General features: G+C 33.9%; 1 protein-coding gene and 1 long non-coding RNA gene across 8 annotated transcripts in view; one reads left to right on the forward strand and one right to left on the reverse strand.

Annotated features, from left to right (window-relative positions):
* The window catches only part of Cad74a (cadherin 74A), a 164,769-nt gene extending 141,669 nt beyond the window's left edge, over positions 1-23,100 (forward strand). For 2 of the 7 annotated variants that reach the window (XM_072908810.1, XM_072908814.1), the window contains 13 exons: positions 13,149-13,449; positions 13,780-14,051; positions 14,289-14,453; positions 15,014-15,452; positions 15,669-15,910; positions 16,160-16,684; positions 17,228-17,580; positions 17,785-17,999; positions 18,243-18,802; positions 18,933-19,241; positions 19,432-19,726; positions 20,054-21,698; positions 22,160-23,100. In XM_072908810.1, coding sequence (XP_072764911.1) covers positions 13,155-13,449; positions 13,780-14,051; positions 14,289-14,453; positions 15,014-15,452; positions 15,669-15,910; positions 16,160-16,684; positions 17,228-17,580; positions 17,785-17,999; positions 18,243-18,802; positions 18,933-19,241; positions 19,432-19,726; positions 20,054-21,698; positions 22,160-22,370 — 5,526 coding nt within the window. In that variant the 5' untranslated portion in view covers positions 13,149-13,154 and the 3' untranslated portion in view covers positions 22,371-23,100. Of the gene's footprint in view, positions 1-6,215; positions 6,486-7,895; positions 7,977-11,066; positions 11,277-13,148; positions 13,450-13,779; positions 14,052-14,288; positions 14,454-15,013; positions 15,453-15,668; positions 15,911-16,159; positions 16,685-17,227; positions 17,581-17,784; positions 18,000-18,242; positions 18,803-18,932; positions 19,242-19,431; positions 19,727-20,053; positions 21,699-22,159 lie in introns of those variants that run through there. The other 5 variants (XM_072908812.1, XM_072908811.1, XM_072908813.1 and 2 more) reach the window with 5 other exon arrangements.
* On the reverse strand, positions 13,949-15,110 carry LOC140674903 (uncharacterized). The gene is made up of 4 exons (XR_012048292.1): positions 15,024-15,110; positions 14,626-14,741; positions 14,378-14,474; positions 13,949-14,040 (listed from the first exon to the last, which is right to left on the reverse strand). It is a non-coding gene; the product is annotated as an uncharacterized lncRNA (long non-coding RNA).
* Positions 23,101-24,097: the final 997 nt, after the last annotated feature.

Here is a 24,097-nt window from a genome sequence, read left to right on the forward strand (position 1 = left end):
AAAAGAATTTTAACGAGTAAAAATACTGTCAGGAATCAATTTTTTATTGTTTCATAAATTATTATTAATTTCATGACTTTCTTCTATTTTAATTCAAATCTGTATATATAAGAGAAGAATTCTGATAAAAAAATATTATATTTCTTTTATTGCTATTTTATATCAAAATTATAAAATAAGACTCAACTAAAAATATATGACAAAAATTTTGACTACGCGATTGTACAAGTTTATTAACCAATTAAATATTATTGTGTTAATGTGAAAAAAAATGTAAGATGTCCAACAAATAAAGCTATCAAAGTGTACCCTGTATACAGCACGACACGAAATATCAGTTTGTAAAGGGATCAGCGATATGAAGATAGGAGCACTAATCAACGATTTATGCACGATATTAATATCCATGCATCATAAAGTTATCAATTTTTGACACTCGGTATTTCGTAATAACTCCAGAATGATCCGCGTTTTTATATTTATTCCTGTTATATTATTATATTGTTTTATGTCTGTAAATACTCTTTGCTGATCTCAGTTTTCTATCGTGAATAAGATCGACGCCTATTACCAAGAACGAATAATATCAAGAACATGTGTTAGATGTTCTCACGGGGATTTGTTATCGAAGGATATTCCGGATGTATTCCGAGTGTACTGTCAATAATTTCTTTAACCGAAACAAACAGATCTGTCCTTCCGGTGATGATTACTTAAATCTTCGACTTCTGACAGAAATCACGTGCGAATAGAAGCAGTCGTTGCACATGTCACTAGGGGACTATTGTAAATATTTCTTGTCTATTTGCATAATTTTGAAAAATGGAAAGTTTGACAAGAAAAATTCGTGATAGCAAAAATATAGGGATAAACATAATCTAAATATTGTTTTAGAAGTATATTAACCGAATTTTATATTAATGATGCTTACTTTTTTTTTAAATTAGCAGTAAGCATTAAACAATATACTGTTAAATTAATCCACAATATTAATTGATTAGAGTGTTGAATAAATTTTTTTTTATTTTAAAAAAGATTATTTTATTATTTGTGTTGGCATTTTTTTAAGCTTAATCATCTTGAAATTGTTTTCTCTGATACTTCGTTGCAATTTAATAATGAGCGATATATAAATTGCGTGATTACTTTCGTCTTGCGCTGCCGGTTTTTGCGCTAAATTTCTCTTATACCGTAAACGCAAGACGGAACGTTTAATGTGAGGGGATTACGGCACCGTTCGACCAATTTGCATAATTGTAACGCTTCTAAGCAGCAATTTTCCGGACGCGTCGTGCATGTGTTTAAGAGCATTGCACTTTGTATACGTATAGGTATGACTGACTTGGCACAGATCCACCCTCGATGTATCTCACATTATGTTGGAACGTTATTCTTCCGAAAGAATGGCAACGGTTGAATGTTCCACTATTTATACCTACTAGTTTTTCTGTAAATTTGGGAAAAAAATTTTTTTAAAGTTGCAAGTTGTTAAATATGTGCAAAAAAATTATATACCTACTAATAAAATAAAGCTATTCGATATTTTAAAATATACATAATGGTAATTATTAGAACATTTTGTAGGAATCTTAGAGAAAGAGCGGTGGAAATTATAAAAAAATAAATTTACTTTTCATAGATATTTATTTCTGACTACATTTCCGGCATGAAGCGCGTGTAAAATGTAAAAGTCTGTGATTACTACGATGAGATGAATAACACCGCAGAAAAACGCTTACGTAATTTTTCCGTGCATTGAAAACTGAAGGTAAATGAAATTTAAGTGTGACAAAATTACTATGATAGCTTGAATAAAACCACTTTCTCTTAGCGAAACTATGCTACTATATTTGGCACTACGTACCTTTGAATGCTTCCGTGGAGCCTATAATGAGGCAAAAGAAATAAAATGACTGACTGTTGGACATTTATAGAATACAATATTTGTTCATAGCTCGAGTTAGTCGTTATAAATGATTTCTTCTGATTTATACTGATGACATTTATCGAATTTATTACCCGGAAGAAATTCTTTTATAATTCCACGTGTCTTGTTCAGATTTTTAAACAAAGATGCATTGCGATTCTCTGCCACGCTTTCTTGCAATGATCATTAATATTTCGTGTGTCTTTCACATTGTTTATCACGCCATTACTATCTTCTGAAAATATAACAATTGTGACAGAATAATAATTAAAACTTTAAAATCATTTGTGTCTGTTTTACTCTTCTTTAATAGAAACAAATTTTCATTTAAAAGAAATAAAATTTCAATGAGATTTAGGAATTTTATAAAATATTATTTATATAATATTTTACAATATTAAAATATTATTTATATAATATTTTATATAATAAATATATTTGTGTATATTTTAAAAGTATGATCTTTGTGTATAATTAAATATAAAAAAAATATTATTACATATCATACACAAAAAACATGACTTGCCTGATATTTTCTAATATATATTTTTTGCAATGGTATTTTTTCGCGCATCTTTTAAAGAAATGGAAGAGAAAAAGAACCCTAACCCTTTTCACACTTTGAAAATTCGTAGTGCGAATAAAAGGTCGCCGTGAAATCGATAGCATCGCAGACACATGTTCGATCGGCCGGCGGAAATATTGGAAATTACACGAAAGATTTGTCCCAGAGGCGTGCAGAATCGAAAATCAAATAAAAAAGGGGCGTGTAGGTATACTGCTCACGTTCGTTTGTAGAACGAAACCGTCAAACCCGTAAAAGGGTTCGATTGCGATTCGCTCTGATTGGATAATTTATTGGCGAAGGGCAATCAATGAAATTGCGCCAACGGTATCCGAGGTATCCGTGAAATATTTCTGCAAACTAGGGAAGAAACTTTTTTTAGAAATTATTTTCATTCCTCTTTATATCTACAAATGATACTTATATTTTATTAAAATGCAAAAATAATTTTTATTTTTAAATTTTCTTAAATAACAATTTAAAGTAGTTAAATAATTTTTCTATTAAATGGAAAAATTTACTTAACTCATATTCCTAATTTATTTCACATAAATATTATAGTGTGATAGTGACGATATTTATAATATCAAATCAATTACTCTAGCATAAAACAATTAACACATACATTGAACTGTGATGCGAAGAAAGTTAACGAGTGAATTTATTACAGCATAAGATACTTCATAAATAAACAGAAAGCCATTACGTACAAACCAAATGAATGCTTTATTCGAAAGTAGTTCCGGAAAGTAGATTTATGTGTACTTTACAAAATTGATCAATTAATATCGAGTTGTATCAATTCCATGTCATTAGAATGTCAAAATTGATCGAACAATAATTCAGTTAATTTGTCCCGAAGGCGTATTCGTATAATCAACTGCTATTATTTTATTTTTCTTAAAAATTAGATATGTATCGTATTAAAAAAATTTTCATTTAAAAATGTTAGTGCCAGAATACAAAATAATTTAAAGAATCAATATTCTATATAGGCGAAAAGTCCTATCTGAAGTATATCTTACATATTACGAAATCATTTTATTCTTGCATCGAATTATTCAATTATTCACGCCTCCGAGTGAAAACGAACGTTCACTAGGTCACTTTCCGTTTTTTTCCTCGAAAACATTGCGAGCGAGGCTGGCTGGACCATGTACGAAATAACCATCCGTGCAATCAACTGGCGATCGCAATAATTGCGCGAGAATAACCGTCTCACACAGCCATGCCTCAAAAGGTTTTGTCGTGCGAGCAACTCGGGTGCACGTGAGAAGTGGGTTATCTAACTGACAACACCCCGCGTGCCTCATGTAGATCACGGGAGTTTTCCCATAGTCGTAACAGGATGCTCTCGTAACGAGACGTCTGCGAGTCACTGAAACTAAGAGAGGGAGAGAGAAAGAGACAATTGCATCGGGAGATGATGCTTGCAGAGGCGATCTTTCCCATGCAGCTCATGGTTTAATCGCGTGTAGCTTATTATCGTACAAACCCGTCTCTCGCGCTCGTGAATGCGACGAGTTACGTGTCCTCTGGATTCCTGCAGCCTCGTTGCAGACACGAGATTCGCCATCACGGTCGAGAACTTAAAAGATGGGAATCATGTACGCATTATTCTCTTGTATCTTTCTTTCGTAATTTCTTGGTGTATACACCTCACTAATTACATTTAATTATAAAGTATAAATAATTAAAATCGTACATAAAATAGTACATAAAATAAATTAACATTAGTAAGTTAATATATAGGTCAAATTATAATGCTGTTAAAAATTAGCTTTTAATATTAATACTCTTATTTTTTTTTATTAATTAATTATCAATTACGTAATTCAATTTGAGAAAATCTCCATTTGGGAATCGAAAAATTGCAATAATTGCCAGTTCACCAATATATCGCTAATAATAAAACTAAAACGTGCGCGCTCGATTGGAGACCCAGAATCCGGTTCAATCCGATCTCCGACAGCTTGGATAGGTCTTGATCAGCGAGTTACTCCGGTTGTATATATGGCGAAGAAAACAATCTCTGTCCGACTTTATAGACGCCGGGATCGCTGATACTCTATCGTCGAAGGTGGAGCCGCGCGTTCGCCGCGGCCTTTGCTAACTGTACAAATCCCCCTCTCGCTCTCGTAGCGTCGCTCTCCTCCTTTTACCTGCTTGATTTTCTGCCTTTCTCTCGGTTCCTCTCTCGTCATTCTTATTTCCCGCAATCGTGCCACGATTCACGGATACCCCTTTTCCGCGTCCTTTTTATCCCCACCGGCTATAACAGAGCGAGAGAGAAAGGAGAGACCGGAGCGAGAGAACGGAGAGAGATGAAGGCAAAGCCGAGCCTTCGGCATTTTAACGTTGCTCTTTTATAGTCTGTACATCTTAAACGTTCCGGAGAGACCTTTTCAACCATCTCTCTGGTGAGATGGACGAGGAACTCCATCGCGAGAAAGATCGGTTCGACTTGCGGTTTAAGACTGGGAGATACCGCGTCAAGATGTGATTTTTTTAAACCTAATTTAGTTACGATTTAATGCGTTAATATTACATAAGTCAATACATAATTATATTAATTGATATACAATTATTATGTTAATGTAATTAAATACTAGTACTACCATATTACTCTCTTTAAGCGGCAATATTTTGTTGATTGACAATATTATAAAAGTATTAAAATTCTCAAAGTTTAAGAGAGGTGATAAAAAGAAGTTTCTAAAAAAAAATAATTATATCATTTTTATGGAAGATTAAACGCTTCACTGAATGAAAAAATGTTACTTTCTCCCTTTATAAACTTTTTTCTTTAAACTACAATTATTAACTCAATTATTTTTTCATTGCAACGTTTGTATAATGAAAACAATTAACTTTATTTCTCGATATACATTAATATATTAATATTAATAGATAATATAAATTTGATCTTGTTATAAATGAACTTGATTAGGAAAAATGACTTTTCTCTGATGTATCTGAACATTAATTAGAGAGCTGTCGAAAGGTCACTGTGCTTTCAAGATTGCTTCAATGAAATGTCAAGAAAACTGATGATGCAATTCCGTTCTCATCATCGATTCGCTTCTCATTATAACCTCATTACAACTTTTGTTATACCTCATTATTGTCATAATCATACGTCAACTAGATGATTTACCGTAATTTGCTACGAACAGCATAAAAAATATCAACAGATAATGCAACCTGTTTCGTTTATGGAAGAGATTAAAATAGAATTTTCATTTTGCATTATTAAAAATGTTTACATGAAATACTTAATATTAAAATATTTATATTATAAAAAATTTCTTTTTTGTGGCACCTAATATATATATGTAGTTATAAAATATAGAAATATATATAAAAAATGAAATTCATGTCACACAGAAGAAAGCTAAAATTTTTCTGGTTCTATTTAAATAATCGTAGAAAAATCGCTTCGCAAGTCACGTAATCCCTTAAAGATCTTTCGCGCAACCCTTTCATTGGCGGTTGAAGGTTAAATCGAACGAATGCAAGGGGGTCATTCGACACCCCGATAATGAAAGAAGAAAAAAGGCTCGTCCCTCGGGTAGTAGTCGTTCTCAGCCGCTTTACCGAGTACGGACTATAGACTCTCCTTACTCCGTGACGCGCGGCTCCTCTCTCTCCATACCTTCTACTCTCGTAGTGGAGGCCACATACCTTCTTAGGATGCAGTGTAGACCTGTCCATTGGCTGGCAGACACCGGTCGGTTCTCTTTTCGGTCTGAAACGACGCCGATGAGGCCGAGAGGGTAGAGAGACACGTTTGTGCCCGCTCGTTCTTTTAGTTACCTGTCCGCAGGTACGTCATGCGGATTCGACGCGGTTTCCCTGATACGTTTAAGTGAACATATACGTCAGAATAGTGCGCAGGAACATAGCACGTGCGGTGTCGCGACACGATGAGGTGATAAATTGTTTGTTGTGCCAGCGCGCGAAAACTCGGAGCGATTTTGGAAAGTAAGTTCTGTGAGTTAATGGAAATTAAATCTTTCGATTCGGTTTTCTCAGCGAGCAGATGCTAATTGCCGAAAATGTTGACCCGGCTATTTATTCTTGGCTCGAAGAGACTATTCAAATAATGAAGTTTGTTGACAATGACGAAACGGCTCTTATTTTTGCAGCGTAGGTGTCGAAGAATGTTAAATGTCAAAAGAATGTCAAAAGATAAGTCATTCCTGAAACGATATAAAAATTGTTGAGATGGAAATTGTTTTAGTCTTTGCTTTAATTGCTGAAGAAATTTTTATTGCCTTTACTATGTCAGGAAAAGAATGCTCATTGCTTTCTGCTGAAATTCTTTTAGCTTATCAAGGTGATTTCTCTATGATTTTCCGTTTCTCTTTTATTAGTCACATTCTGCATAATTATTACTATTTTTATTACTATTTTAAATATCGGAGACTATTTTACAAATTTATTGCAGAATAAAAAAGATAGTATAAAAGAAAAAAATGAATTAAAATCGGGCACTGGGTCTAGATACGCAAATCGATGCTCATGCAAATCGAGGAATCGAGGTCGTCGATTGAGGATATCGTCTCGTTCCAACGACGTTTTCTTGGCGCAACGGTATCATCGTTTTTGTTTGTACTCGTAGACCGACGGTGCCGCGACCAGATTAGAACCTGTCGGGAATTGTCAAGTTTTCACAGCATTGCGTTTAATAAAACTATAATTCTAATTAATAGATTAAAAATATTTTTTTACGTAACATTTTAATTATGCACTGAATTAATGCATAATGCATTAATTTATAGAGTATTGTACATTTTTGCATTAGTGCCCATTAATTTGCGTTATAATCGAATTTTCTAAAAATTGACGTATTGCTAAAATTTGTAATGCATTGAAAAAAACCATTTCGAAAAGAGTCTGGCAAAGGCACATAAGTCGAAATCTCGTCGTCTTTCTCGCCATTCCGTGAGGAAACCAGTTCTGACTGGCGAGTTTGTAGCCTGACTAAGTCTTCGAGACTAAGATTTCAAGGGATCAATAGCAAGTTTACGAAAAGTTTACGTAGACATAGATTTTTCGACAATTTTTCGTAATTTTCTTGCGCGTAAGCTGCGTGACTTTTGGCAATTACGAAACAAAGGATTTCCGGAAGTTGTTGAAATTGATAATCCAAAAACAAAAAAATTAATTTCCGAAAGTAATTAGTAAGTACACTGTGTTAACGAGGAACCTGTTATTTTCTTCATATGGATTAATGCTTTTTAAATACATATTTTGTATAAACATTTACAAAAGCTATAATTTACACTAGTTAAATCTTGAATGTTCGAAGAACTCAGGAAAATTCTGATATATTTTGTTGCGAAGCACATACCTGATGAAAGTGAAGACCTATAAGAAGATACGTGCGCGCGCGCGCGCGCGCGCGCGCCCGCAGCAGGATATTCCTTTTCTTCGTCATTCATCCTGACATCACCTGGTCACGCGGTGTCAGGATTCCAAGTGCGTAACGTAACGGAGACCAAAGAAAGAGGGGTGTAACGGTTTTTTTCTTCCTCTCTCACTCCTTGTCTCTGTCCCTCTCTCTCTCTCTCTCTCTCTGTTTTTCCTGCTATGTGTTCTACTTCTTGTCTTTTTGTTTCTCTCTTCCCTGTTTCTCTAGAATAGGTATATTTAAATTTTATTACTTAGGTAATTTTAATTATAGTTCCTGTATATTGTTCGTGTTTCCATGCAAATGAGAGAAACACGGGATCAGAGTCATTTTTCTGTAACCTGCAAAAAAATTATGTAATGTAAATGTAATTCAAAACTGTAATTTAAAACTGTAAAAATTAAAGCAATTAATAATTGCAATATACATACAATTGCATATACAATACAGTGTGTGCTATTTGTTAATATGTATTCTTTTAAACATCTTGTTGTAAAAAATTATTTAAATCATTGAGAAAAGGAAAACTTTTTCAGATTAAAAGATATTTATTCTACAAAAGAGAACGTGCATTTTAATATGTATCAGATACAAAACTATTCCAGAGAAATGATTAATATGTTACACTCATACTTTTATTCGTAGAAGCCTGTTTCTTGTAAAAAGCTTATTAAAATACCAAAGAAATTTCTCTGTACTGAATAATCAACTTGCAAGATTAATATTAATAAAATGATTAATATCTTCAATAAATTATTTTGAAAAAGTAGTACAAATCAATAATTATATGAAATAATAATTCATACTTTTTCTTCTCTTGTTAAAAAAATACATTAATGTGTATTATAAAATAACGAGAATTTTTAACAAAAATTAATACAAACTAAATAACAATTACGTTATTTGCAAAACATTTTTCATATACCTAAAAATGTGATGGATTTAAATTCCGCAAACATGTAATGACATGACAAATAATAAGAAACAAGATCCCCATAGATAATTATAACAAATTTGTTTGTCATTAAATTATAATTATTAAGCTGTAAAAAGGCATAATTAAAGCAGGGTAATCATGCTATCACGACAATCTTTCGCAAGCATTTATTTTTAAATACTTCGTAGTGTGCGAGTCGCATATTAGTTTCTACTCGGTTGCACCGCTGCGGTCGCAGAGCCATCATTCAATCTTCGGTATCATTTTATAGTTGACTGACACTAACGGTCGTCTCTGTTTAAGGTTCTTCACGTGTCGTAATCCGCGATGTGCGCGGACGGTTATCGCCGTCACGGAGTTTTCACGCCTTTCAGATTCGTGAATTACTCCAAATGTGGATGTCGGAGAAACTGAATTCGCTTTGAAATAATGTATTAAATCTCATTAACGTTGCATACATATTCAAAATCGGCGCTAAATCAAAATCACGATTCTTAAATCACGAATGTTGTAATTTTTAATTATAGATCAGTCACATAAAAAGTATTGTTTGCTCTTCGGAATTTTTATCTCGAATAAATAAATATCGTGAAATAAATTCTCCATGTTATTCACTTTATTTATTAAATATTATTTATATTATTTATTTTCTTTTGTTTTATCGTAAGCGTTTATTTTATTTTAAGAGTCTATAAATCTACGTAGATTATTCCTTGCATTCAACAATTAAGACATTGTGTTATGCATAGGAAACCTGGTGTTAGAGTATAATAGTTTCTGGTTTTTACTTTCATTGTGCGTTGAAAGCTAACTATTATTATCTGATGTTACCTTAATTTTATTCATTTAATCCGTAGATTGCAATCTATCTAAGCATGATATAAAACAATAATAATGAAAGCTAGATGTAATATGTTTTTACCAACATTATGATGTCATCGAATAAAGTCTAAACTATAAAAATATATCTATTAAAAAACATGTCCTAATCTAAAAACATATCCAGTCATTTAAAATAATGTTGTAAATTGTCAGACTTTATATTCATATTATTTGCAGCCAAGATATCTAGGAGTTGTACGTGTGCATACATAGAATTATCGTGTACTATTATATCCGTTTAAAACACTGTTTTATTCTATTATGAACTCACTTTTACACGTTGCTTTGTAATGTGTTTTCTCTGCGGAAAGTTGCATTTTGCAACACGTGCTTCTTCTCGACCGCCGCATAAATAGCTATGTGTGTGTGTATGTGTAAAGCTAATGTCTCACTTCGTGGGAACTCATTAATTGTTAAGAGTTCTTGGATTTATTTTTAATAGATTTAGATTTCTTGAAATCAGACATATAGTTCTGACCATTAAATAAAAAAAATTATTCAGGACAAACTGAAACGCCAAGCTGCGTCTCATTTTGTCCATGATTTTTAGCATTTCTTGCTAGATTTTAAGCACTTGAGAATTTTACAATGTTGTACAAAAGTTGTATGTGCGTAATAATTAATAGAATAATTAATTAATTAATTAATTGAATTGCCAAATTAAACGCTGGTTATATTTTGATAAATCTATCGATTTTAAATGAGATTTTATGTTATTCCACAATCATTTTTAATTTTTAAGAGAGAAAGTTTTATAAAAATTATTAAAATATTTAGTAAACAAATTAGATCGCCTGAGACGCCGAACATGTAAGTACCAAGATGAGATGCTGGTCATATTTCGATTGTTTTCGATCGACTTTAAATAAGGTTTCGTGTTATGACATTTTATGTCATTCTGCAATCACTTATACTTTTTGTAAATAGTTCTAGGTATGCGTAAAAATTATTAGAATTTTTATTAAATAAATTAGATCAAAACGTTGATAGAACTACATATCGAATAGCGTCTCATTTCGATATTTGTCCAGCCATCTAATCTGTTTAATTAATATTCCAATTATTTTTATGCATAGAATTTTTGTACAACTACTACAGAATCTCAAGTGCTTAAAATCTGACAAAAATGCTAAAAAAATCGTCGGAGGACAAAGTGAAACGCAGTGCACCTCTCTAAGTTTGTCTCGATTTTTTTCTCGGGTCATTCTTTTAATGACCGGCACCATTTGTTTAATCTATCAAGAATTATAAAACTATTAAAAATAAAGCCGAAACTTTCAACAATTAATGAGTTTCCACGAAGTGAGACGCCAGTTTCACACGCGTATCCCATAAATAGGGATTTATGTTCGAGAACTGTTTGCGGAATATATGGGAGGAAGAGAGCCAAGTGCCGGCAACCGTAAATTTCCTTCCTCCGGCTCGATTGATAATTACTTCTTCTGGAGACGATCCTTGACGGCGTGGCCGCGGCCGGCTGAACGCGGAAGTCGAGGTTACTCTGCACGCACGAAGGCGTCGAGGAAATGCAGAGCCATTACCCCACGCTGTATGTCATTGTTGCTCTTACTAGCGTCATTTCTTCCTGGTGTCTAATAACATCGTGACGCATCTTATCTGCCTACGCGATATTAATGATAAAACGCGTCTCTCTTCGATGTTGTCTGCTCGCGAATATTGGGAGCATAATTAAAGGAGTGAACAATTATGATAATCAAGGAGAAAGCTTGTTCTATCAATATTAATTCTGAATTTGCAAATTTAGTTATTTATATGTATATTATTTTAGAGTTATTTTAACACTTTTAGATGTTTATGTAAGAAAATATTATAAGTATTTTTATGTTGTTATATTTTTATATAATCAAAGAGTTAAAACTTTTCTTTCCTAAGATAAAGTTTCTCTAAGTAAAGAAATAATTTCTCTTGTAACATAAATTTTCTCAGAAGGTGAATTATGACGCAGATAATTTTCCTCCATAAAATATTATTCTTAGATAATTATGTAAATATTATAAATACTTTTATGCTGTTATATTTTTATATATTCCTTCAAGTTAAAACTTTTCTTTCCTAAGATAGAGTTTCTCTTTGTAAAGAGATAATTTCTTTCGTAAGATAAATTTTCTCGGAAGATGATTTAGGACGCATACAATTTTCCTTCATAATAGAACAAAAATAATTTTCTTTGCTTTTTTAGGCTTGCCAGACGGATTTCTTTGAAAGTTGTATAGGGAAAATATCGTGCTTTTCCATCGTTACCCTGTATAAATCTATGCATTCAGGTTTAGTCACGTCGTCGTTGACTCCTTTTCACATTACACAGAAATAAAGAATATTCTTACTTTGACAATATCTTTAAATTTTAAAATGTAAATCTTGAAATGAGATTATATTGCGTTAAATAAAAAAAATTTGCTTGGATGAAGACATTTTATATAGTTCAACCAAAAAAATATATTCTTATTATTTAAGAATAATTTTCTTGAATGAAGGGGAAAAAATGTTGGATAGAAAATAACACATGTTTAAGTCGAAGATTATAATTTTTTTAGAGTTAAAATCATTATTTTATTCTTGAAATGGACAATTGTAGTATTGAAATAAGATTATATTATTGTTGAAATTTAAGATTTTGAAATTCTTCTAAGAAGATTATAAATTGTTGCGTATACATGAAACAATGAACGCGTTCATATGAGTATACAAGTTTAGATTTGACACTTACTTTTTTTTGTATATATATTGTGCATATTGTAGACCGGGAAAACGACGGCTTCTGTGAATTCCTAAAATGGAATCTGATTTCTAACGGCGTTTCGCTCAAACGTGAAAAACTCATTCTGAAACCGCCGCGTTGCATCGGCTGGTTGCAATTGCAAAGGTTGTCGGAAGTAAATACCGGTCGCGGTTCGCCTGCACGTTGGATTTTCTCTCTCACAAAGCGGCTAAAGAGAATGTAATAGATAGTCACGTTTAAACGGAGGCTGAAACTCTTTCGGAACTTGTAGTATCCTACTTACGCGATTATCATTTCCGATTTTGTATACTCGTTTGTATGCGTATGTTGTAGCTTTTCGAATAATCGGAGTTCGATGAACTTTGATGCAATGATTTTACAGTGTATCCAATAATTTCTACTCGATAATCATTCTTATATTTTAATTAAGATAGATGTGGTTTTATTTTTTACTATTTAAATAAAATAAAAAATACAGCAAAAATTGTGATTCTTGATGTGTTTTTCGATTTATAGTCAAATTAATTTAAATTCAATTTCTATTTTAATGACACATAAAACATAAAAAAGTTGTAATCATTTTTGATTGATTTTCGAATTGATTTATTCTATTTACAAATTGTTTTTAGCATTATCGTATCAGAACTATTAACTCTTTGATAAAGCACGAGTCGATTGCAGGTGACGATGTGGACGATTTTGCTGTTACTAATCTCTACGTCTTCGTCATGGAGTCAGGTGATAAACAGGGCGCCCCATTTCGTTCAAGGTGGGGACATGGCCAGGTTGGCCGTGTCGGAGGGCACACCGCCTGGTGCTCCCGTTTACACCCTTCAGGGAGAAGATCCTGAAGAATCTAAATTACATTACTCGATCAGCGGCGAGTATTTTACTGTGAACAGAGAGACCGGTGTCGTGATCCTGAGGAAAGCCTTGGATAGAGAGGTGCAAGATCTCATCGAGGTCATCATTAGTATAACAGGTAGAACGCTATATTTATACAATCTAATCTATTATATAATAGTAGTCATTCTATATATGCATCTCTTTTTCTTTACAATCTTCTTTTGTATCAATATAATCTTATAAAGTAAAAAAATAATTAAGATTTTGTATAAACCTAAATAATTAAAAAAATTAATAAGATTTCTTTTACATGTCTCTTTGTGAATACGTATACAATTAAATATCTTTAATATAAATTAGATGCTTAAATTATTAGAATTATCTATTTCTCATTCATCTGTGATCAATGAGAGAAAATTAATTCAATTTAGATTTCGATTTAAATTGGACGAAACTTGCATTTCAGACGAAGGTATCGCGGGATCGGAACCCAATACGGTGTCTCTTCGTCGCGAAATAGCGGTGCTTGACGAAAATGACAATCCACCGGTGTACCATGACCGTCCGTACGCGGCCAGAGTGCCGGAAAGCGCGCACGTGGGTGGCCTGTTGCTTCCTTCGAATACGATTATCATCACGGATCGAGATGGCGGTGTCAATGCCGATGTGCACGTGCAGTGCGTCGCGGCATCGCGCGATGATGACGTCTGCGAAGTCTTCGATATCTCTACAGAAAAGGTAATTAATTTAATAAGAAAATATACAATGTAAAATAAGCCAATTGCTAAGAAAATTAAATTATGCCAATAAAATTATAATTAATTATATATATGTATTTGAATTTATATCTATATATATATATATATTATACTTTTTTAGTTTATTTATTTAAAATACTTTTTTGTCTCAAAAAGAAAAAAAATTAACTGAATGAAAATTATCAGTATATTAAGTGATTGCAATGGCTTCTTTCAGCTCGCTGAAGGAAAATATGATGTGCAGATCACGTTAGCAAAACCGTTAGATTATGAGAGGAGGAACTCGTATTTAATTAATCTACTTGCTGTCGACGGAGCTAGTGATCCATCTAAAAGATTGCAGGCTAGAGCGACCGTTGCCGTTGACGTTCTTGACGTTCAGGTAAGTAGGTCTCGATCGTCACTGAAATAACCGCTACATAATTGGCGATGGTCATACATTGGATAATAACGTCATTTGCGATAAAATTAGCAGAGAATCATCAACTAGTTATTCAATCTCTGCCTGTCAGTACGAATATTATCAAGTGGATATTTAGGTCACGAGTACTAACCTTTAACACTTATTCGAGCCAAAATAGTCTGTCAATTTTATTTTTGTGTCACAGTTTTCGCTATTGAACATATGTATGTAATCTTTCAATTTTATTCACCTGTTTTTTATTAATTCCTAAATTGAAGAAAAAAGCAGGTCAAATTTAATTTATGGATGTATAAGAGAAATAAATAAAATTTAATCGATTAATAATTGTGAAACAAAGTAAAATTATGAAACTAATTATATAATTATAATAATTCAGTGAGATTATAATTTTATGTCAATTTTTAAATATAACAACAACGATGCTAAGTTGAAAGATATCAGACTTATGAGAATAATTTCCTCTTTGAAGCGCGCGCGTTATTATTATTATTCCTTCTTATTAAAAATTTATCGCGCAGGATCAACCACCTGTTTTCCTGAATGCGCCTTATAGCGCAGCGCTTCCGGAGAACACCGCAGCTAGTCATACGGTTGTGATAGTGCGAGCTCGCGACGGTGACACGGGCCAGTCTAGGAATTTGCTGTTGACATTGGAGGACGAGGATGCGGGCCACTTCGATCTCGAGATGTCCCGCGAGGGTGACGTAACCGTCGGCAAGCTGATGACGACCAACGTGTCGCTCGATCGCGAAGATCCCAGGATCTTGCAGAACGGCGGCATTTATACCTTCCAAATCAAGGCTACCGAGCTGATCAACAACGAGATACCAGCTGACATTGCGACGTCGATTGTCACGATCGTTGTTACGGATGTGGACGACCTCGTGCCCGTTTTCAATGAGGATTACTTCAGCATCAAGATCTCCGAGGACATCGGGAAGGACACTCCTCTACCAGGTCATTAAAACATTTAAAAGTCATGTCAGTCTAATTAGTTACAACGTTAAATGCTCGAAAAAAAAATGTATCAATATATTTACGATATTTTTTTTATTATCATTTTCTTTACTTTTTTCATTAACCGTTTATAAGACAGAGAAATTTAACGAAATCTATCCTTTTCTTTCTACGATTCAAGAAGAGCTTTTGTTTGACAACATCGTGATTAAGCAGGTCTGAATATGATTGTGAGCGACGGTGACGTGGGCGACAATGCAAAGTATTTCCTGGCGTTGCGAGATGTGCCGAGATATTCTGGAATCAGCAAAGCATTCACCGTTAGTCCCGAAGAGGCTCAGGGTCGAGTACCAGTAGTGATCAAGGCTAAGGACGTCAGCGTTCTCGATTATGATGTTAAAGACCCCGCGAAAAGAGAACTTGAATTTGACGTCGTCGCGACTGTAGCGAATGAAGTGGTCAGCACAATTTTGATTCAAATTTTTATAATTAAAAATGTTTTACATGACGTAGAATATATTTAATAAATTAGTTATTTAACATATAATTAATATAACAAAAGTTATAAATAATTTTTAAATATTGGTTTAAAGATAGTTTGTTAAATAAGGTTTCTATTTTAATTAAACAATAATTAAGGCAATATTTTGTGTAAGATATCTCGCTGATTATTTTGTTTAAAACAGTTTTTACACTTTATGCTGCAGGTGGCAACTTCCAGAGTGCACATCCAGCTTTTAGACGCCAACGATCATAGCCCTGAGTTTTCTCAGTCGGTCTATAAATTGTTAGTCTCGGAAGACGCAGAACCCGACACTCGTTTCGGTGACGTTTACGCCAAGGATTACGACAGCGGTTCCTTCGGCGAGTTAACGTATACCCTACGGGGTTTCGGCGCCGATAAATTCAGGACTGATCTCCAGAAGGGTGGAATATTTGTGGCGAAGAAATTGGATTACGAGACGCAAAAGTCTTATTCTTTGACGATGGAGGCGAAGGACGGCGGCGGTCGAGTATCCGCCGTCAATATCCTCATCGAGCTCGACGATGTTAACGATAACAAACCGATGTTCGAGCAGGTGGAATATTCCAGAACAGTTCGCGAAGGTGCTACCAGCTTCGACCCGCAAATGTTTGTCCGGGCGACCGACATTGACGGGCCAATGCAGGGCAACGGAAGAATCTTGTACTCGATTAGACGACACAATAGTATAACAGATGATATCTTCAAGGTTCGTTATCGAAGCGTCTTTTATTAGAAATTGATAATTTATAAATTTAGTTTATATTTAAAGTACACATTTATATATTTATTTTATATTTAATAATAAAATTCTTTGTTCAAAGTAATATTTAATATTAATTAATATTGGAAATTTAATAAATTTTAAATTAATATTTAAATATTAATCATATTCAAAATTGAACTAATTTTTATTAAACATACATTAGCTTTATTTTAAGTAACATAAATTATAATTTATTATGCATAACATAGTATATTACACATAACACTTTACAAATAATAATAAATATTAATATAAAATAAATATATATATATATAAATATTAATTAATATATTTACGTAGTGTATTATATTATAATTGATATTGCTTAATAGCTTGTGTGTTATAAATAATGTATCGTTTTATTGATATTTTGTTCCATAAGCTTATAAAATACAGATTAAAGAAAATGTGATTGTTGAACTTTATAATATAATTAAATATTATCTCTGAACGTTTATATTTTATTTTTTAATATAAAATTTACAGATTAATTCAGACTCGGGTGAAGTAACCATCTCGAAACCAGTTCGTTCTGGCGACACCGAGAGAGGCATTTACGAATTAATAATCCACGCGACGGATGTCGGAGCACCACCATTATACTCTGAAGCGAAGTTATTTGTTCGGGTTGGTGTCCCTGGGAACCAAAAACCCATCTTCCGAGGAAATTACAAGTCGAATCTACCAGGTCCCAGTACTTATCGAGCGAGACTCTTGGAAAACGCGTCTCCCGGAACGGAAGTCATTCGGGTAGTCGCGAATGATCCTGATGGAAGAGACAATTTGCTGCAATATTACATCGCGTCTGGTTCTAAAGATAATTTTGTCATTGATTCCAGGTGTGATATATATTTGAATAATCCAAGTATTACATGCGTAGTTTTCTTTCTTTCGCTTTTCCCGCTATTTTTTAATCCGCAAGATTTAATAAAATAAAATGAAATAAAGATCCATATTAATAATAGTTAATTATAAGTACTAATAATTATTATTATTATTATAATTTTATTAGTTATTAATAACTAATAAAATTTTGGTTAAAGTTCTGGCATTATAACTGTGTCACCTGATGCCCGTTTGGATTTGGAGACCGGCGGTGAAAAATACGAAGTTATCGTATACGCTGTTGATTCCGGTACACCTGTCAAAGAAACTGCCACTACTACCGTGACAGTGAATATCATAGATGTGAATAATAAGCCACCGATGTTCAACGAATCCACATATCTGGTTTATGTTTCAGAACGTGCAAGCATCGGTGTGTTACTAAGATTAACATTCTATTTGTATTAAATAATTTTATTATACATACATCTAAGATCTCATTAAAATTGAGACTGAAGGTCTTGAAATATTTTATATTTAATTATAGTAGATAAAAGATTTTAAAAATAATTTCACGTCAAAGAATAGTTTGCACATTAATTTAATTTGAAATCCTGATATTTATCGTACCTGCTGTTATGGTTGTTTTGTGTCATCAAAAATTTTTTACTTGCAGGTGAGCCCGTGTTAAAGGCAGTAGCAACTGATCCCGACACGGATGCGTACTTAGAATATTCTCTAGTGGAACCGATAAGAGCTGTCGATAAGACCGGCGTGGCCTTGAAGAGTACAATTTCTTACGATTACAAAACGGCATTTCGTATAAATTCTACCACCGGTTTAATAACTGTTAACCGGATGTTGGATTATCAAGTGGCCGCCGTTGTAATTTTAACGGTGCAGGCACGGGATTTAAATGCCGTCGTCGATAAAGATGATCAAGTGGCGCAGGTGGAAGTGACTATTTATATTCAAGCTTACAGCGATGACAATCCGACGTTCACGAATCCTGGATGGTCGCCGAATAATCCGACGATAAAGATCACTGTTCCGGAAGAACAACCCCTGGGTACGACGCTGTTGATGTTATCGGCGAAAGAGCCGACAACCGGATATCCGGTTCAAAGGTTCGAATTGGTGAGAGAGAGCGACGACGAAAGTTATGTCAATGTGGGCGTACAGAGTGGCAACGTTGTACTGAGCAAGAGGCTGGATTACGAGGAGCTGAATCAGAAAGTGAGAAATATTATGATTTAGACAATATTACTTTAGTAAATAAAGAAACTGTAAAAATAAGAAAATTTTGCGATAAAAAATTCCATTAAATTACTGATAATTAAAATTAAAATTTTAATCTCCTTTCCAGTCTATTCGCTTCAAAGTGCGAGCACTCGCTAGAGACTACGATATAACGCGAAAGATGTCGGAGGCTAACGTAATCGTCGATATTCACGATATTAACGATAACAGTCCAACTTTCACTCAGAAAGACTATAAAATTTCCATATTGGAGTCGGCGAAGCCTTCGAAAATCGTACTAAATGTGAAAGCGATGGATATGGATAGCTCTAACACCGAGGAGGAAATTCAAAGAGGATATGGTGAAGTCAGATACTCTTTGACAGGTGAAAATGCCAATCTATTCGAGGTGGATCCCGTAACGGGTAATGTTCAGGTAAAAATCTTCCATTAGCCTCAGTAATTATCTAATTTAAATTCTGTAACATAAAGCATATCAAAGAAAATAATATCCAAAGATATTCTAAAAATTAACATTTAAGATAATAAAACTAAAACATTTAAAAGACGTCTTATTATGTTAAATATCTCTTAGATAGTTTTCATATTTCATTAATAATTTGTAGATCGCCATGAACACGACCCTCGACAGAGAGAGACAATCGGTATTGCGTTTTTACGTCGTGGCGTCTGACATGCCACAAGGTGGAGCCGAGCAACGAAGCAGTCGAGTCTTGGTGACGATCGATGTCCTCGATGTGAATGACAACGCTCCTAGCTTCGAACAGGAATCGTACACCGCGGTGATACCGGAAAACGCACCGGTGAGAATCAGCGTGGTGAACATTACGGCTACCGATCCAGATGAAGGCGTAGGCGGGGTGATTTACTTCGAGATTATCGACGAAGGTGAAGCCAACGGTAAGTTTAAATAAATATGATATTAATTTAGTATATATTTTTTTAAATATATAAATAGACAACATGTAAGATTAAAAAATAAAAAATTATTTACATAGTTTTTTTTAAGAGAAATACTTTTGTCATACATTGTAAAAAAAGAGAAAATTTATTGTAAAGTAATCTCTTCTCTTTGTCTCTTTCTGATTATAAGAAATATTAAATGCAATATATTAATATCTCTTACATAAATTACAAAGATTTTTCAAAGTCAAGAGTTTGAAAAGCGATAAGAAAGCTTTGATATAATTCAAAATATTAATTGCGACTTGCATTGATCGTTTCCAGGACTGTTCAAAATAAATCACACGACTGGCGAGATTTATTCGGCACGAGCACTGACAGGTAAAGGAAGAACCGAACCATACAATATGCGAGTGCGAGCGCAGGATGGCGGAAATCCGGCTCTGTACTCGGACGTGAGTCTCGTCCTGTACATCGGCGATGTGGTGAGCAATGACGGCGTGCCGCTATTTATCCGTCCGACGTTAGAAGAAGTAGCCTACATCGCGGAAAACTCCACGATCGGCAGTCCGGTTTTCCAAGTAGTAGCGTCCGATCCCGACGATCCAAATCTGCCGAACGGCAGAATTACCTTCCGCTTCTTGGAGGACGGCAATTTCGGTAAAGACGCAAGCGCCTTTAGAATCAATAGTGACACTGGGCTGATTAGTACGCGAAAGCTGCTCGATCGGGAGACCAAGGACAGTTACACGCTGATCTTGGTCGCTCAAGATCTCGGCGAACCGCCGCAGCAGGCGACCAGAGTACTCCAGGTGATTGTGAACGACATCGACGATCATAAGCCGCACTTCAAGCGCAACCTTGACAGTCCGCCGATCGAGTTGAACGTTCCGGAAGAGATGCGGGTGGGTACCAAGGTCGGTGTGATTGAGGCGATCGACGAAGACATTGGTGAAAACGGGATGATCGATTACGAGATCGTGTATGGGAACGAGGCAAAACTCTTTGTGGTAGAGCGACTGGAAAATAACTCCGCCGTCATCAAATCGAACGGTCGTCTCGATCGAGAAACCACTGAGTTTCATCTACTGGCTGTCAAATGTTTCAAGTATTCTTCCAAGAAGTCAGACGTGGTACCGAAACCCTACAACAGACAGGATCCTTCGGAAAGACAGGTTCTCATCAGAGTACTGGACGTTGATGATAATAAACCACGTTTCAAGAAAGACAACGTGACTTTGGGGGTTCGCTTGAATGTGCCCATCGATACGAGTCTGATCACTCTGGAAGCTTACGACGCTGATTCCAGTGCGTTGCCTATCAAGTATAATATGAGCAAGATCTCCTTCACGTCTCTAGTTGATCCCGCCATGTCACAGAAAGAGATTCCGTCGCAGTTATCCTTGAACGCGCGCACCGGTGAGCTCAGGACGACGGGATCTATGGCGGGATACGCAGACGGTTTCATGGAGATGATCATATCAGCCAACAACTCGGTGATGCCAGGACGTGAGACCAATATCACCGTGCGAATTTTTTTGCTGCGCGACCGTGACATGTTGAAATTCGTGTTTTCGAAGCCGCCGGTCGAGGTCAGGAAAACGCTCGAGGACTTCGAGAAGGCGGTCCAGCAGGCTCTTTCTCTTCCTATCAGCGTCAACGTTTACGATACGCAATTTTACTCGAAAGACGACAACTCTCTGGACTTTTCGTCGACCAGCTCGTGCTTTCAGATGGTCGGCAAAGAGTCTTATGACCTAAACGAGATGCGGGCGCTGTTGACTGACCCAAAGAACCAAGAATTAAAGAAGGTATACAAGGCTTATCACGTGGAGAAGGTACAACATTGCGCTCCTATAGTGGCGCGAGCCGACGCCTCCATGACGCAGATATGGGTCCTGACAATTGCGGTCCTCGTCGGAATTGCAACCATAATCTCTAGCTGCACATTGTGCTGTATGCACTCGAAGTAAGTGTTAGCTGATGAAAAAAAATATTAGTTATTAATAATAAAGTTTAGATATATAATACAACAGCAAATCTCTAAATTAAAACTACGTACAATTTTATTTTTCGACAATAATGCATTTTGCTACTATATACATATATATTGCTATTTTATCAATTTTTGATAAATTTTCTATAATATTACATTTTAAGGCTATATATATATATATGTATTTAGCAGTGTGATATTTATAACATAAAGAGAAATACGTTGCATAATATTTTACATCGAGTAATAATTTATCTTTATTTCTTTATTACTTCATATTCTCTGACATCCTGAAATAATTTACCGTTGCTTGAAATATATTTGATAATAAACGCGTTAAGGTCGCCTACACACTGTCTTTTGTTACACAGTTTAACACCATTTAGAAAGGAGGTCGCGCAACTAAAATGTCGCAATTCGTGTTTCTCTTTCAGGTATAAGCGGCAAGTGAAACATGCGCGTCTACGCGATCAGCCACGACCGCCTCTCAGTTACGTGTCTTCCGGGCCTGCTATGGTCAGTGCTGGATCTCATACCACTTTGGGCCAGGGTACCATGGTCACGTTGGGTCCGCACGAAGGCCCATATGAATGGGGCGCTGATACGACCCTTTATCATCCAAGCACGCTGGGTTCGAGAACATGAGAGGTTCAGAAAGAATTAAGTTACATCAATTTTTTCTTAGGCAACAATTTTTTTTTTTTAATTGTCTGTTAGTAAACTGTTTATTAAACAATCAAGTTTTATATGCAAGAAACAAAATGTATAAGCAATAAAAAATTAATTCAACAATCAAAATTTTCTTCTGATAAGAAATATTAATTGGAATGTTCTTATTATAATATTTAAAGTAAAAAAATTAAAATATTTAAAAAATATTCAAAATAAAAAAAGGAATGTAAATATTGTTGCTAAGAAAAAATCGATAAAAAGTTGTCTTAAAAGTGGTGGTTCCTAAACATTTTCATGATGCACCGTGTATATGACTCTAGTGACTTTTTGAAAATGACGGTGATGTTCGATGAAAGATGCACTGAAAGATAAAAACTATTAAAATAATATATAATTTATAAACTTGCTATAAACTAAATTAAAAACCACTAGTTGGACAGACAGATAAACAAGCAAATAAACTGTTGGTGCTATATTTGTAATGTAAAAAGTGAATGCGACTTAAAATGCATGTAACAAAGTATATGATTTGTAAAATGTGACAATGTTATTTATAAGTAATTTTAAGTAAAATTACTAACCCCGCAAGATTGTATATTTTATACTTAAGCGTTATACTTGTGGTGTTAAAAAACCACAGCGAGCAGTCTCTCTATTGTAATATAATATCGTATTTAAGATAAAATTGTACATTTTATTATATTTATAATTGACAATATATGCATTTTTAAATTTGTACAATTCAATTTTGATTTTTTCTGAGATTCTGTATTCAAATATTTGACAAAAGAATATTACATATATATCTACTTATATCTAGATTTATGACAAATTATATATGTATATGTATGTATATATAAATATTTGTCACATTTTCTTTTAATATATCAGTTTTTTTAAATAACTATATATATATGTATATGTCAGCTAAATAATCTCAAATCAAATTGAAACTTTTTGAAGATTTGTCGTAATGTAATTCATGCGCAAAATATCTTTTTTTTTAATTATTTCGTATTACCCATAAATGTAATTTATATGTTCAGCATAGTGTACAGAATGTATGAAGCAATCTTCTGTAAGCGACGAATATTTCCGGAATCTCGCTAATGATTATTAGAGATTTGATCCTTTTAAATACCTTCAACGAAAATGTCAAGGCAAAGAAGCAATTCGGATTCGAGCAGATTATTAACACGATATTTAAATTTTTAACTGATTACGTGGCAAGTTACATTGACGTCATTCTTTTCTCTAGAATTATTTAATATAATAGAGATGAATTCTCGTTTCTGTAATTAATGAAAGTCTGTTGCACTATTATAGAATTTAGTGGAAATTTTCATTTTATCTTATAAGTACAGCTTGTAGATATAAATATTATAATTTTATTAATGACTGAATTTTATTATAATGATTTTGTTCTTTCTGGAATTTTTTTAAAATTAATAATATAGCACATATAACGTTTACAAAGTTTTGAAATAAACATCGAAATGAGATTAAAAATTGCGATTACAAAAATATTACAAAAATATACATTATTTTATGAAACAAGATACAAGAACAATTGCATTGTATATAAAAATATTTTTGATGATTCAAATGAAACAGAGTGATATGAAGAATCTTGCTTTTTTTGTTATCAGAATAGAGCACTAAAAATATCAAAGAATATTCGACAAAACACTTCAACTCTC

This window comes from Anoplolepis gracilipes, chromosome 16 (genome assembly GCF_047496725.1).
Source record: "Anoplolepis gracilipes chromosome 16, ASM4749672v1, whole genome shotgun sequence".
Taxonomy (NCBI): Eukaryota; Metazoa; Arthropoda; class Insecta; order Hymenoptera; family Formicidae; genus Anoplolepis; species Anoplolepis gracilipes.